At 42.8% G+C, this 15757-nt stretch overlaps 2 protein-coding genes across 5 annotated transcripts in view; both read right to left on the bottom strand.

Moving 5' to 3' along the window:
- SLC1A2 (solute carrier family 1 member 2) overlaps positions 1 to 2762 on the bottom strand; it is an 83015-nt gene extending 80253 nt beyond the window's left edge. Inside the window, exon 1 of one of the 2 annotated variants that reach the window (XM_033063085.2) lies at positions 2286 to 2762. Coding sequence is in view for 1 of the 2 variants with exons in the window: in XM_033063084.2 (XP_032918975.1) it covers positions 2286 to 2302 (17 nt within the window). In the remaining variant the exon portion in view is untranslated. The remainder of the gene's footprint in view (positions 1 to 2285) is intronic. The other variant, XM_033063084.2, reaches the window with a different exon arrangement.
- Positions 2763 to 6870: 4108 nt separating this feature from the next.
- The window catches only part of PAMR1 (peptidase domain containing associated with muscle regeneration 1), a 55072-nt gene continuing 46185 nt past the window's right edge, over positions 6871 to 15757 (bottom strand). For all 3 annotated transcript variants that reach the window (XM_033063991.1, XM_033063989.1, XM_033063990.1), the window contains 5 exons: positions 14752 to 14964; positions 13133 to 13199; positions 10749 to 10981; positions 9098 to 9393; positions 6871 to 7860 (listed from right to left, as the gene is read on the bottom strand). In XM_033063991.1, coding sequence (XP_032919882.1) covers positions 7324 to 7860; positions 9098 to 9393; positions 10749 to 10981; positions 13133 to 13199; positions 14752 to 14964 — 1346 coding nt within the window. In that variant the 3' untranslated portion in view covers positions 6871 to 7323. The remainder of the gene's footprint in view (positions 7861 to 9097; positions 9394 to 10748; positions 10982 to 13132; positions 13200 to 14751; positions 14965 to 15757) is intronic.

The following is a 15757-nucleotide window of genomic DNA, read 5'->3' as shown; positions in this document are numbered from 1 at the left end:
GCTTCCCCGTTAGAAGAGTAGTAAGTCATTAAAATTGACTGTATTTGGAGCACTTTTAACAGCAAAAAATAAAAACTGTATATACTTCTGATCTCAACTAACATATCTAGGTGAATATCCCAAGTGACTAGATGTAAATATGTAGTGTATCCCTTTGTTCCCAGCTCCAGTAGGTCCTTCTCCATGTGTGTGCCTCAGATAGTGCCCATTGCTGCAAGCAGAGCAGTGTTTCTCACCATCCTCACATTGTGCCAGTGCTGGTGGAAAGCATTTCTTGTACAAGGTCCAGTCAATATTCACTTTCCCTGATGATCCTTTTGGTGCCTCAGTTTGCTGACCTTTACGCCAGAGTGAAAGCTAATCTCTATCCTCAGCTTTTCACTTGAGGGAGAGAAAGATGAGAATTCAGTTTTGAAAGAAGTTCTTACTGGTAAACACGGATTGACAATCGAAATGCTTCCCACTCAACTCCTTTTTCCACACCTCCTTCAGCTGTCACAGACCGCTAACTGAATCATACCAAACAACAATTTCACTTTGTCTTAGTCTAGGTAGATTTCCTACAAGGTTTGAAAACAAGGCCTAAACTTTTTGGGTTTTTTCTCACCCTGACAGTTTAGCTCTGTTCCATAAGAAAAACAAAAGCATGCATCTACTAAAGCCTTTCTGGTTTTGGCACTCTGATCTTTTGTAGCCCACCTATTCAGTCAAATTCTTTCAAAAAATCTCTCTTTCTACACATATTTAAAACCTCCTCTCCTCCAAAGTTGACGGATCTCTCTAACACAGCCACCTCTTATTAAACTCCTGTACAATTGATCCCACCTTCCACCAGTGGTCCAAAACAAGCACAGACCTCCGCAGCCACCTCATGTGGGAATACAATCATCAGATGACCGCACCATCCAGAGAGTGATAGTTGGGATACTCCAAGGATACAGAAGGGAAAGAGTTGCAACCCTAGGCTGGTCCTTCCATCTCTGAGCTTCTTTCTCATGGCTCTGATCATCTGTTGGTTGTATCTAGTTAAACAGAGGATATGCTACTGCTGGGTTGCCACCAAAACAAAAATATACAAATTCAGGGCAGAAATTCCCTGCAAAGGTAAGGCAATAGCTAATGATAAATTAATGTCTCCTGTCACAGTCCTGTGAAAAGCCAAAGAACCTCATATATTTGTCCTCTGTTAGACTGAGGGATTGTCCTTTTCCCAAAGCAATGCAAACCTTACTTTCTAACCTTCCATTCCTCCCAAGCCAACTGCCTGGGGGCCGCTGCACAGACAGCCAGCTTCTTCTTCTGACCAGGTAATGAGATACTTGTGTGCACACCCTCCCAGACATGTGTTGGGTTATTTAAATCAGCTCAGCAAGTCTTTTAGCCTGAGAGACACAAAGGCAATATAAACAGAGCTTTCTTTTGCACTCTGTCCTTAGAGAGTCCTATCCTGAGCAGATCATGCTGATACAACATGACAACATCCAGGGATAAAGGGGAGGCTCACACTAAAGGCAGTCTAATACTAGGTAGTGTTATAAGAGGGCAAGCAGAGATCAATGAAATATTTTCTTTTCTTCCCTACTATCAGCAACTCTGCAAGTTGAACAAGCCCCCTGCCTCATCAGAGAGCGACGATGTGGGCGACTCCTGCAATCCTGGAATGGGTAGGGACAACGGTTTCCTTCCAAGAGACACTACCAGAGCTGAACTGTGTTTGCTTTCCTTTAAAGCCTCTTGGAGAACCCTTTGCCCTTCCCAGCATTTCTCTTGCTAGAACTTTAACGCATTTGGCACAGAACTGCAAAATTGCACAACTCCTCAAGAAGTTGGATTTGTTTATTGCCTTTTGAAGGGATGGCTGGGGGACAGGTTTTCGATTTTTTTTAAATTATAATATTTATTATTATTATTATTGTTATTATTAACACTGCTGATATATTTAGGAAGAAGCTTCCCCCTCCCTTTTGAGTGAACCATTCACTTGTACTCTTCTTTCAGGCAGGTGGTTTAAGCTTGATCTTCCCTCCAGGGGTTAAATAAAGAAGTGATGGGAAGGAAAACGAAGACCTTTTCAGTGGCTCATATTTGAAATTTTTTCCCTCGCTCTCTTCTATATGTGGATCGTCTGCTTCTCGTTTCCTCTCCTCCCTAATTATTCTGTTAGGGAATGGCGAGGGGCAAGGATTAACAATGAAGCAGATGACAGGAAACTGTTACCAAAAGAACAATGCCGGGCATCTCCCCCATCCTCCCGTTCCTCCCACCCAAGAGATGGTCCCCCTCACCCTTCTGTCGATGCCATGGTTCCGAAAAACCCCCTGTCTTCTCAAGGGTCCAAGGGATTAATTTGGACAGCAGGGCGCGAAGGAGGTTGGTTCTTTGGTATAACCCTCGCTCACGTCTGGGAAGGAGCACGCAATTCCTTGTAATCCTGGGGGCTCCGCAGGGCGAGGATCCGGCAGCTCCGCTCCTCCCGGGCTCTCCCTCACCCCGCCGTCCCAGAGCAGGCTCTCGGTGCCCCGGGGACCGGCGCTGCTGCGCCGCGGCCGCCCAGCAGTGGCCGGCGGGGCGAGGAGGCGCTGGCACCTGGGCTGCGATCCCCGGCGCCCTCCCCTCGCCGCGGGGAGCGTGTGCGTGTGTGCGCGGCTGTGAGCGAGAGCTGGGGGGCGACTTCACATCGGCGCGGCGCTGGCTGAGGCTGGATTGGAAGGTTTAGCCCTCGAGCCGTGGATTTGCAGTCAATCCCTCTCTATTTTAGGCACGGGCTGACATCACGAGCCGTTGTTACTCCTATAAATCCCCCCCAACAGCTCCTTGGCAGCAGCGGGGGGGGCGGCGAGCCCCTCGCAGGGGGAGGGCCGGGCGCCGCCGACCGCGACCTGCCCCGCTCGCCGCGGCCGCCACCGCCTCCCGGGGCCGGCTGGGGACTGCGGGGAGCCGGCCGGGAGCCGCGGCGAGGCGCGATGCCTGGGGCACACACACACACAGACACTCAGACACACACAGACACACAGACACACACTGCCCCGCTCGGGGTGCCCGCCTGCCGCCGCGCACCCGCACGTGCCCCGCAGAGCGGGCCGGCGCTCGGGCGGCAGCCGAGTCCCGCAGCGCGGCCGAGGGGCTGCACCTCCGCAGCCGCGGCACCTGCCCCGCCGCGCCGAGGCGGCAGCAGCCTCCCGGGAGGCCCGGCCCTGTCCGCGCCGTGCTGTCCCACCGGGACGGCCGGGCTGGCTGGCGGGACCGAGGGGCCGCGGCGAGCGGGGCCCGCAGGGACGCTGAGGGTGCGGCGCGGCGCGGTGCTGCCCCCTGCCGGCAGGTGCGCGCGGCGCGGGCCCGGCCCCACCTGCCGCCGGCGGCCCCGCAGGCTCGGCCCGGGCTGGCCCCGGGCAGCGGCCACCATCCCGCTTGTGGCCGCAGCCTCTCCCCACGCCTGGCCCGGGCCCGCCCCGCGCCCCTACCTGCGCCGCCCCGCCCCGCGACTGCGGGCGGACCCGGGCCCGGGGGTCGCCCGGGGCAATTTTGCAGCGTAGGGCAGGACGCTTCTGTGCTGTTCTGTACTGCACTCAGGTGCTGGGCTCACAACGCTCGTGTCGCGCCCCGACACTGCCACACACCTTCGCTCCCGTTTCCCTCAGCTGGGGCTCTGCCTGCCAACACCAATGCTGCCTTTCCATCCAAGTCTGACCAAGCTGATGTCCCGTTTCACAGGGAACCAACATTTCCGCCACAGCTCGTTCCCTCTGCAGCGGGGAGGCGGCACGGAAAGGCAGCGGCCATGCGGAACCCCCCGACACGATAAGGAGCCGGGAGGCTGCAGGGCTTGCAGGGCTCAGCAAAGCCTGCCTGACCCTCCGCACCACTCCCACTCCCCCAGGATGCTTTCCCTGCAACCAAGCCAATTCCAGTTACTTGCCCTTAAAACATGGCAGGACGCAGCCTATCACGCAATCCCCAGTCCTAATCAAATACACATTTTTTTCTTCTAATCTTACCGTGGACGTAGGCTTTCAATGGAAATAATTTACAAGGGCAGTTCTATGAGAGTAACTGAGGGTGCCTGAAAAGAGCTTGTACTTCAGTATGTCCATTTCCTTTCAGTGCTGTTTTTCAGCTAAGAACCTGGCTTTTGGAAGTAATTTAATGCAGCCCCAGAAACATGCAAAGGAAAAACATACACTCGTTGGCGTGGATAAGAATGCAGAGAGTGTTTTGCTCTGCTCTTTCCATAGCAATATCCTTATGGCCTTTCCAGAATGCACAGCTCTTTTTCCTTGGAGGGAAAATGAGCTGCTATCCATGTTGTGCTATTTCACACCCTTTCTCCAACAGATGGCACAGATCCTCACCTGTTTCAAAAGAGAGGTTTGAAATAGTTCCACATCTTAAAAATAGAGCCAAGCCATCAAAGAGATTAGCAATTCCAGGTCACACGTTGCTTTTTTTTTTTTCAAACATTTTATCCCTATTTTTCCTCATTATTGGCATTTAATGCTAACCCCTGCATAGTTCTGCTCAGTCTGTAAACAGGAAATTACTGTGGGTAAGCCTGACAGAAAGGATGGACAAGCTGGTTTGTAATTCCTGGGAATACTCAATGTGGTACAGGTGCTTGGATATGTTGATATGACTGCTCACTTGTACATGTGAATACCCATGTCATACAACCACAGAAATACGACTTTATGTGGGTATTTAAAGATAGGCAGGTTTGAATCTAGGATTCAAACATGACTGAGGTCCAGAAATAGAAACAAATGCTGTAACTTCATCCTCTTCCTGTAAAGCACTGTGCTAAAATCTGAACCTGGGGTTGAGAGGTGTCTGGCTATTTTCTTGCTTCTGCTTTCTTTGAAGAGCATCATGACTGTAAAAAGAAGGGGTTGAATAGTGCTGTGCATGCACAGCTATAACAACCTCCTGAGATTTTAATTCCATGAATTCCTACAAGTTTCTCTTCAAGAATGTACTTCTGTGTGATATACAGCTAGTGAACAGCTATATTGTTGCTGTCCAAGCCCAGAAACTTTCAGCTATTCATTGCCAGGTCTGTGAGTGATTTGAAGCCAAATGGGGATGGAATTCAACACTGAGGAGCAGTTAGAGGATCAGTAAATGCTAAAATATGGTTGATTTTTAGTAAAAGGAGAAGAGTGAGGTCTAAGGCTGGAATTGAACCAGACTTTTTGCAAATCTGTTTGGACTAGACAAATCCTAAAGGGAGAAAAAGGCATTTAGGAATTTTGTCTCTCAGTTGTAGCAGTGGAGAGCAATAATGCTATGGAAAGCAATACAGTCATGGTGTCATAACTGAGAAGACCAGCTTACAGGTCTTTATAACTTCTGTTTACCATTAAATAATACAATAATTAATTAGGGTGTAGAAATTATCTTTTAATGTAATCATGAAAGAGCTTTCTCATTTCATTCTTTGTCAATAGTGTTAGGAAGAAACACATGTTGACTTTCTGCAAGTTTGTGCTTCTCCAAAACTAACACCTAATTTCCTCTAACCCATTCTGTCAGCAGGGGAGTACCACACATTCATTGGCATGTGTTCCTCCCGGCAGAGGAATGAAACACATCATGTTTTTCACATTTAATTCAGGATTTTTGTTGCTGTTGTTGCCATGCAGTTTGTCGGCCAAGCATAATCTCCTGGCAGGAGAAAACAGACAAACAAGATAAAGAGAAGCAATATACTTTGATTGTAGCCCTTAAACTTTTTGATTTAAGCAACATCATGTGGTCCTATTGCCAGTGGAAACAAGAAAAGTGCAAAAGCATAACACAATAAGAATTTCTGCCAAGAAAATAAAAAAGAAATTACATGGAATGATGTCCAATACTAATTGTCCTTTTAGCAGCAGTTTTTGGATTCAAAAGTGGGTAGAAACTACTGAATACTAAGAAACTTTTAAGGAGATTTTACAGCATCAGAGAATCAGAGCTGAAATCAGACTTGCTAACTTTGAGTTACCATAGCCATGCAATAGGTGAAACTTCAGGATTTGAGTACTTCTTGGTAAGAGCATTAAATCTTTTCATTAGATTCCCAGTCTTCATATCCAACTACTGCTGTAAGCTGGTTTGGGCACTGTAATAACTTGAAGGTTCTGAAAACTCCACGGTGTTGTATCCAACTTACCAAGAAATCATTACTGATGGAAGACAGTTATTACTGTTTCTACTGCCCAACTTTTACAGGATTAATCCCTAGTCTTTAGCTGTGACTGAATAGAGAATAGAGAATGCTTTAGTGTAAGAGAAGTGACTGAGGACCATGAGAACACCCAGGTCTCTCCCTGGACAACATGTCCAGTGGGAGAATCTTACCCTCTGATGTCAAACAGTTCAACCTTAGTTCAAGAAAAGTGCCTGCTAAGTGTGAGACCTGGACATTATTCTTCACCCTGAAGAGCTTCACAGGAGTAGTTTTACCACAAATGTATGGGAACTAATGAGAATCGAAAGTTTTCCTGAATCTTTCATAGTTCTTTGAAACAACCCACTAGGAAAAAAGTATTTAAAATACGTTTAGTGTTTTCATCTATTTAGAATACAAGGTGAAACATGTACATTTCATTGTAGTGGTTCATGTACAATAGCAGCACTGGGTGTATTAAGAAAAAAAAAAACTTGTTTTTTATATACATAAATAGTCCTTGAATTTTGTGCTGATTCTGCCTTGTAGTGTTCCTGAAGCATCCCAAGTGAGAGTGACATGCAAAGAGACAAGGGCAGTAGGGAGTTCCAAGAGTGTGACACAGATAAAGCAACAATGGATCTAAATGATGTCAGACATGAGTATGTGGGTTAAAAAAACAAACCATGGTTTATTTAAATGTGTAAAGTACTTGGAGGGAAAAAGATTACATTGTACTATGGCAATACAGACAGCACACACCGTAACAAGCTCATCCGTCGTAATGAATTCAGGCTACTCTTTCCAGACTCTTAATCCACTCAGTCACACAGATCTTTGGGAGAGGCTCACCATCAATTTCTCCAGGGAACTCCACACTACAGATTAATTTCAGACACAATTTACTGTCCTGTTTCTGCATGTCAGACTCAGGACCAGAGCATCGTCCTCCCACCAGGGGAGACAGACAAAATATGGCAAAACTTCTCATGCACTAAGACCTTCTGTCACTGGTTAAGTAAAAGTAGCCCGGTGAAATATCTGGTCCGAGGACAAATTACCAGGCTGTCTGCCTTAACCTTATCCCAGATGTGTCTCATCACTGGGATGAGAAGCCTAAAGTAGCAGAGACTGAGAGAGATATTATATTATAAAATGCCATTTCCAGACTCAGATTTTTATTTCATGTTCTTCTCAATCCAGTCTTTGAAGGGAAGAGCTTTGGTGTAGCCACTGTAGAGTTCAAGGCTGCAAGTTTTATCATAACCCCAGCTCACTAATCCCATCAGGTGCCACCTTAGCTCAGGAGATGCTTTTCCTGGCAAAGTTATGGCAGCAATCCCACCAGTCTCAGCAGGGCAGATATTAGAAAAGGCTGTGTGATCTTGTTTGGCACAGAACATACTGTCAGTGATGCTGACCTGTATCCCATTATCCTCATACTGTTGCTCACACAACAGCGAATCCACCATCTGAACAACTCCCATGCGGATTGTGTCGTTCTTGTATCCGGGATCTTTAACATCAGCCAGTACCTTCCAGCCAGTAACCATTATCTTTAAATCCTCTGTGGATGAAGTCAAGTCATGAGAAGATGACAAGCAAATGGGTTGAACACGACTGCTGATCCTGGCTTTGTCCAAGAGTTTAATGACAGCTATATCAGAATCAAGTAATATGGGATCGTAATTGGGATGCACTATGATGGCAGAAATCTGGAGAGGAAACAGAGTAGGAAGAATAGCAGGGTTAACAGCAGTGGCAGGTCAGCAACACTCCTTCCATACTACTAAAATACATTTTAGTTTGTCTTGCATGCTTCTCCTCCACCCCCACCTGCGGTGTTCTTTCACCCAAATGAGAAACATGCGCAGATCAAACATATTCTGACTTTTTTCTTCATCTTCTTTTCCCTCTTTTTCTGCTTGGATTTCAGGAAAGTTTTTATTGCATTAAACACTTTTTAGTCAAAAGCAGTCATGGACATTTTTTAGCAATGTGGGGAGTTAATATGCAGTTCAACTTTTTCTATTGTGTACTGAAAAGGTTTTACCTGCCATGACATCTTCAGCCTGTGGAATTTGGAAGGGGTGGGTACTTGAACTAAAATGCTACTTTCTTATTGAACTGCGCCTGACTTCCCACCAAAAAAAGACTACTAGCAATATATTACATAAATTTGGGGCCAAACCTTTAGTGCTTATTTCCTTAATGGAATGCTACAAGAACAGATAGGATTCCTATAAGGAAGTACTGCAGGAAATACTTGCAGGAAAAGAATGAAAAAGATGAGATTAGAGAAAGAAACTAAAATGGGGTCAGCAGGAAAAGAATCAAGTTAATTGTGATATTTTGTATAAATTCCACTAATTAACTCAGACACACACCACACACTTCCCCCAAAAAAGAGACACACATACTCAAAATTGCTGTATTTATCATTTTGACTTCAGCCTTTCTAGTTCTGCTTGAGAAAAGCAAATCACTCTGGTGATTTGGTGCTATTTTTGGAGCTGGAGTCAGACATAAATTTCTTTTCAGTTTAGAGCTGTACAGCCTTGGGGCTGAGAAGTAAAATGTGCTCATGGCATCAAACCAGGATTTGGAGCACAAGTGTTTCCCTCATAAATTATGCTAATCAATTTTGACAGCAGCTGGCATCTCTTCTACTTTTTTACTGGCAATATCACTCAAGACATTATGGCCCACTGAACCTGAGCTATTTTCTCAATTAGGGGTGAATGTGTGAGTTGGATGGCTTCGAGGAATTCAATGAACTACAGCATGTGCCCTTCTTATGCCATGGCACTCGAGTCTCTATACTTGAATTTCAAAGAACAAGATGTAAGAGAGTGCACTGCCCAAAGGGTGACATTTTTCTCCCCACACAAGACAGATGTGGTCATCTTCTACCTCTGCTCGCCATTTTTCATTCCTGTCAGGATTACTCACCCTCAGGTTTTGGATGGTCTTTTCATCCCTGTCATCATCTCTGTAGAATTTTCCCAGAACCACCTTGAGCTCTGCTGTCTTGAGCACGATGGTCTTGCCCAGGTCAGTGACACAGTGAGCTGCCACCACCACCGTGCGCTCGTTCACCAGGGCCCCGCTGCAGATCAGGATCCAGGCCCCTTTCCGAAGGCTGCTCTCCTTCACCCCGTTGGCTGTGCGGTAGATGGCTGCTTGCCACGGCCACCTCATAGAGGTCACTGCCTTCTTAAGGGTGATGTTCTCTGCTTTTCCACAGACTGAGGAAACATGAAGCAAAATGTAGCTGACACTTTCTCCCCCTAAGATTCTGAGCATTACTCTTGGTTCCTTCTTAGAATGTGCCAAAAGAAACAAAACTGCAGTGATGAAAATGAAGAGTTGTCTAATTAGCCTCTGTATCTAGCCTGCAAAATTATAGGAGTATTTGATATAGCTTTTCTTAAAGTATTCAAGTTTTCCATTTTTATCTGAATTCCTAGGTAAAGTAGGCATGTGGATTTAGCACTTGAGCAGGTGAATTTTCACAACAACCTTATTGAGTTGCACTGTAATGAGATGACTGCAGGAAGAAATGGAAAGAACACCCCTGATTCTTCTTTATTATAAAACACCTTAAAGCCATCAGTGCACTCAAATTCACCCTAGGCAGTCGCAGGGTATTTTTGAGGCCTCTCCTGGCACGAATCTTGCACAGGTCAATTCATGTCTATAAGAACAGACTTGCCTTGCGACAAGAATGTTGAAGAAATGCATCTAAATCAGCACTTGTCCTGGGGAAAAGAAAAAGCTCTGCCTAGTACTCGGAATATGTTATCTATTCTTGGACCTGGGGTAAAATCCCCTACATCATGAAAAGTTTGCATCACTTGAAAGAGTTACATTGCATTTTTTAGTCTCCCTTAGGAGACTTTTTTCCTGGTATATCATGTGTGCATAGTGAAAGCGATACTTTTCAAAATACATTATATGATCTCAAACTAAAACCACAAACAAGAACAATAAAGATTTGTTTGTTGTTAAGATCTACTTTTCACAGTTTGCTTGATGTCAGTAGTGGGGTTTGCCGAATCTTGTGACATTCTTACCCTACGTTACTTTGTGCATTAGCTCCTGATTAGATTTTATCTAGACTTACAGTTTGCAGTATGAACCCTTCCTTAGCAGGGTTTATTAAAGGAAGGCCCTCTTTAAAATTGCAGACTCTCCCTTCTATTGCTTAAACTTTGATGTTTTTGTCAGCTTTGTGCCAAAGTATACAAATGAAAGAAAAATCCCACTTGTAGTAAAGGATACAGAAAAATGTGAAGTGGCTGTAGGAAAGCTATTTCAAATCAGGAGAAAGACTCCCTATACCTTTTGCTCAATAAAAGAGTAGGAAAAAGTAATGGCAAATTACTGTGCTGAAAGCCTGATCACTTTACCATCAACTGCACAAGTTCTATTGGTGGATAAAAAGACACATATATCCTTCAAGCTTTATTGCTCCTTTCTCCCAGCTGGAAGTATAGGCAGCCTACACTGCTGTGACTCCCTAAATATCTAAGATGAATACACATCCTGTTCCCTCATTCACCCAAGAGATATGCACATTTTTTTTCCCTTGGAGACTCACTTGGAACACACACAGGGGCTCTCCCACTCCATTTTCCTGTCTTCAGGCAAGTCCTCCTGCTGCTGCCCAGGCGTCGGTAGAAAGGAGAAACGCACTCGTACTGGAGCTGAGTGTGCAAGTGCTGGTACCCCGGGGGCAGCTCTCCAAATGGCAATGCAGGCTTCTTGGTTGGGTAGATTTGAAGCTTTTGCTTGCTGAATGCAGAAGAGTAAAGTTGATGCAAAGGCGTTTCTCTGTTTCAAGGCACAAAGAACACAATCATTATAAAATTATAAAAGAGATCATTACTGTAATTATCACCAGTTATGTTAAATATCATTTAAAATCATATGAAGTTTGCTCGTGAAAGACTAAGGAAAAAAATATAATTCCAGCATAGTTTAGCAGTACTCCTGTTTACATCCCAGCTATTATATTTACATATATCTGCACACATATATAATTACACATATGTTTATACATATCCTATTCATGTCTCTTTTTTAATTTTATGGTTTCTGAATTGAAATCAGTTGCCTCTGAATGTGGACGTTTTTTTCATTCACAAAAGGACTGAGATATTATTTTTTAAATAAAGAAATTACACCTGAATTTGGCATTGTCATAATTAATTCTCAGTAGAGGGGAGCTAGGCACATCTTTTCTCTAGTGAATATTTTAATAGACAGTATTAGGAATTGATTCAGATTAAATGATGTTGCTGAAGTTGCTTGATTTAGCAATTAACAAAGATAATTGCCTCACCACAGAGATTTCATAATTTCATAATCGCTAAGCTTCCACTTAGAAATTGTACTGATTAGCTGAAACAGGGCACATAATTAAGAAATAAATATATGCACCAGCATAGATATAGACCATACGCTTGACTACAGTTATACTTAAATTTTTATCGTTTAGAATGTGTCCCTTGCTTTAGTGCTTAAAAGCTCATATCTACAAAAAACCACCCTTTTTAATGCCTGAAAAATTCAGCAGGAAATTAGTTTCCCTTGAGATTTCTGGTACTGCCTACATTCATAAAAGACTTTTTCTATTTTTTTTTCTCATGATGATTTCAATTTTTATCACAGGGAGACACAGACACCTCCATCATATCCAATCTATGAAATTATATATAATAGGAAAGTAAAGTTAGAACAAGAGCAGTGGCAAGTCCCTTGTATTTTGGAAGAAGGATGAAAGCTCCTGTGGTCATACTTAGTCTGCCAGGGTACCATTCCAAACTCACATGTGACTTGTAATATTGCATAATCTACACTTTACCTCACTATTGACTTATTAAATAGAGATACTACTTCAAGGGATTCTACTTCAAGGGATTAAATAGAGATTCCACTTCAAACATGATGGCATCTCGTGTTTGTGGACAAAACAGTCCACAAACATGAGATGCCATCATCTCATGGCATCGTATGGATGGGAGGGCATGTATGTTCTCTCAATACAGCTGGTGTTCATATCTGAAACATAAAAGACTTGTATTCAAAAGTTAATAGAGAAATTTAAGCAAGAAAAATCCCCTAATGGCTACTAAAGCCTCATGTCAGCTTCTCAGGGCCATCTCTACAATCATACATCACAGACCTGGAGAGTGGCAGAGTGATTGGGAAGTATATTGCTTGCCTTGCTCCTCAGATCTTCTCAAGGAATCTGCTACTGGCTGTTGCCAGAGACAGGATATGGCTTGAGCTGGACTTTTATTCTGACCCGACATGGCTGTTCTTAAAACCAAAGATGAGGACAGTTCTTGCACTGAATCTAAAATTAAATGAGTCATGTACTTCAAAAATAACCCTGAAATGAGAAATTACTACTTGGACGAAAATGAACCTGAAGATTGCAACATAACTAATTCAGATTGGGTTTATTTCAAGAAATCTTCAGAAGGGTAAGCTCAGGAAAGGTCTAATCTTTCATTCCTTCCTCCCCTCCTCTCCCTCATGCCCAGCCTATATAAATTGTGCTATATTACTTTGGATGGTGAAACTTACTGGGAGCAGATTGCATTGCCATACCCTCTTCTCTCCTTGTTCTCTCCCTGTGCACTAAGATGGCACATGTTCATCTTTTAACACACATCATTACCCCCAAGGAACTGTACTTAGACTGTTCTCATAGTCTGTCACAAGCTTGCAAGCAGAATTCCACCATCATCCTATAGTTTGTCCATCTCAATCTGTGCATTTCTTCCTGGCTGCCTCCAGGAACTGGCAAGCTGTGCTTAATCAGACCTCCCCTCCCAGCAGCTCTCATTGCTCAGTTATCAGTGAGTTTGTAGGAATCGCTGCTCAGGCAGGCTAGACACATGGAGTGAAAAGGAGAGGAGGGGAAAAGCAATCACATTTTTTCTTTAAACTGTAGTTGAGATATTGCATTCTCACCTTGACTGAACCTGCATTGGAAGCACTTTCTGTCTCACCAGGTCAGAGATCTTTGGCTCTCTGCAGGCTAGAAAAAATATAATGTTGCACAGTACTTTTTCACATTCACAGCTCAAGTGCTATGGTTCATACACATTTCCAACCTTTCCTCTCACTAACTATAGGGGACTGGATTAAGAAAAGAGGCAGTTAAGTTACGTACATTAAAATACAGATAGATCCTAAAAACTAAAGCCTGGGAAAAATACTTCTTCACAGTTCACAAGATCTATCCCATTTACAGCAGTGGAAACTACTGAAACACTCTGCACTGGCACTTTCAGGCACAGAGGAAGATTTTTCCATCATTCAGTGTGTCTGAACGCCGCACTTGCACCACTACGGATGATGGTTTTGTATCAGAGCAAACTTTGCAAGTAATGGAATTATATATAGAAATACTTAATTTCCATCTGTGCAGCCCCACACAGCTAATCCCAGTGACAGCATACAGAGAAAGGCTGCAGGATCATATGGACTTCTAAGATTGTGCACTTATGGAAGGAACTGGAGGCTCTGATTCAAAGGAGCACTACAGATTCACCTGAATATGCATAAAATAACAGAAAGGAGATCTAAGATTTCTAGTTTTGCATATTCAGTTTGCTTTAAGATTAGGATAAAATATTGAAGTTCAAATAACTCTGCCAGGGTCTCCTTCCTGCTTCTCTGAGTGGAAGAAAAGGAGTCTTGCAGGATGGATTTTATCTGTACGCCTGAGCAGTTGTTCTCTGTGCAATTTAACAGTATCTAGTTCTTTGTGATTGATATATATGTTAAACATTATGTCAGTATCACAGTAAGCATCCATAAAGATGCTTTCCACAGATGATTATATGCTTCAGGGAGAGATTGTTTTCATCTAAAACAACAGAATAAGGCAAATTCCCCAGGGGACAAACATATTTACTTATCATCATTTCAATTTAAAAAAAAAGTCCATATGTCAAGAAATTATTTTCATAAAATTAATTTAGCAATTCCCCAGTCCAAATTCATTCATTCATTCATTCATTCATTCATTCATTCATTCATTCATTCATTCACTCAGGGTTTCATACACTTGATAGAATAGTTCCAGGTCAAGAGCACAGGATTTAAAGGTGTGATTCAGTGTTTTGATGAATACATATAAATTAATCATATCCTACAATGTACAGGCTCTGCCTTTTGCATTCATGACTGGTCCCATGGTCTTAAAAGGATTGTGAAAGGACAGTTATTCCCTATGACAGCAACTGATTGTTAACGGTCTCATGAGACAATTATTTCATTCTATTTCAATTCCCTCCTGATCTTCTTTGATTTTGATCTTACGCAGGTTCAGTCTAGAATGAGGATAATAAGGGTCTCAGGGAACATTCCTTTCCCTGTTTAAAGGTGGAATCTTCTGGAATCATTGGCATCTTCTCTGAGTGTAGCAGCCTGCAGAGGCAAACTGCAAAACTCAGTATCAGCTATCAGCCAGACAGCTTAGTCTTAGCAAATACGATTGTTTGTTGAATGCAAATGATATCAAACAGCATCCACTAAAACCATAACAGCTTGTATGAGTTGTGGTAAAAAAGTTTGTAAACTACCTTTTATGCAGATTGGTTGTTTCCCTGACCATTCTCCATCGTCTTGGCAGGTCCTTTGTTCATTGCCACTAAGAACATACGAGTTGTTACAAAAAAAAGCAATGACTGTGCCAATTTTTGCATAGCGTCCATTCAAGTGCCCAGTGTCTTCTACTACTCTTCTGTAGCCATTGAGTGGGCCACCAGGATCTGAGCAGTTCTTTTCTTCTAGAACTAATGATAGGGAGAAAGATAGTAACCATTTTATCAGGTTCGCTACATTATTTTCACTTATCAAATTGCTTGACATTTCATTCAGATGTTACTAAACAATCTACACTTTATTAAAGATGCCTTTTCAAGACCCATCTGGGATCCTTGTCTTTGAAAATGTGAAATATTAGAGAAGAAATTATAATATAGAGATGTCTGTTTATAATACATGCTTTAGTCTCACTGAAAGCATAAGATTCTCAAATTAGTAAATATTTTGTAATTGTTAAAACCTTAAGAATAGCTAACAATCCTGAAAAAGAACTTTGACTTTCCATGATGTTGATGTCCCATTAATATTAACAAGGCTTCTTCAATAGCATAAAAGGCTGCACTTAAACTATTTGCAGGAAACAGGCCTTTGGCTTTCTTTTCCCTTTTCTGTATTTTCAATACTTCATTGCACTTGGATAATAAAACTAGACTACTTAATTTTGCTTTTATGTTTTGTTGCATTTTGTTTTCTTAGCACTGAGAGAGATATCTCAATAATCCAGAGAAATACAGGAATTGAAAGAGAACATATGCATGTATTTACTGACAATTAAAATTTAATATGAAAAGCTTACTTATGCTATATTCTGCCTATAAAACCTCTTTTAGTTCCTCCTTCCCAGTATTTTCCACTTCTTTAAAATTCTTGTTGGTTTTTTTGGGGGGTTGTGGTTTTTTTCCTCAATAAACTTAGATTTTTGGCCTAAATCTAGAGGACAGTGTTCACTATAAGATGCTAGAAGATGATTTTTCCTTTATT

Source organism: Catharus ustulatus, chromosome 6, assembly GCF_009819885.2.
Source record: "Catharus ustulatus isolate bCatUst1 chromosome 6, bCatUst1.pri.v2, whole genome shotgun sequence".
In the NCBI taxonomy this organism is placed as follows: Eukaryota; Metazoa; Chordata; class Aves; order Passeriformes; family Turdidae; genus Catharus; species Catharus ustulatus.
This window is presented reverse-complemented; position numbering and strand designations above follow the sequence as displayed.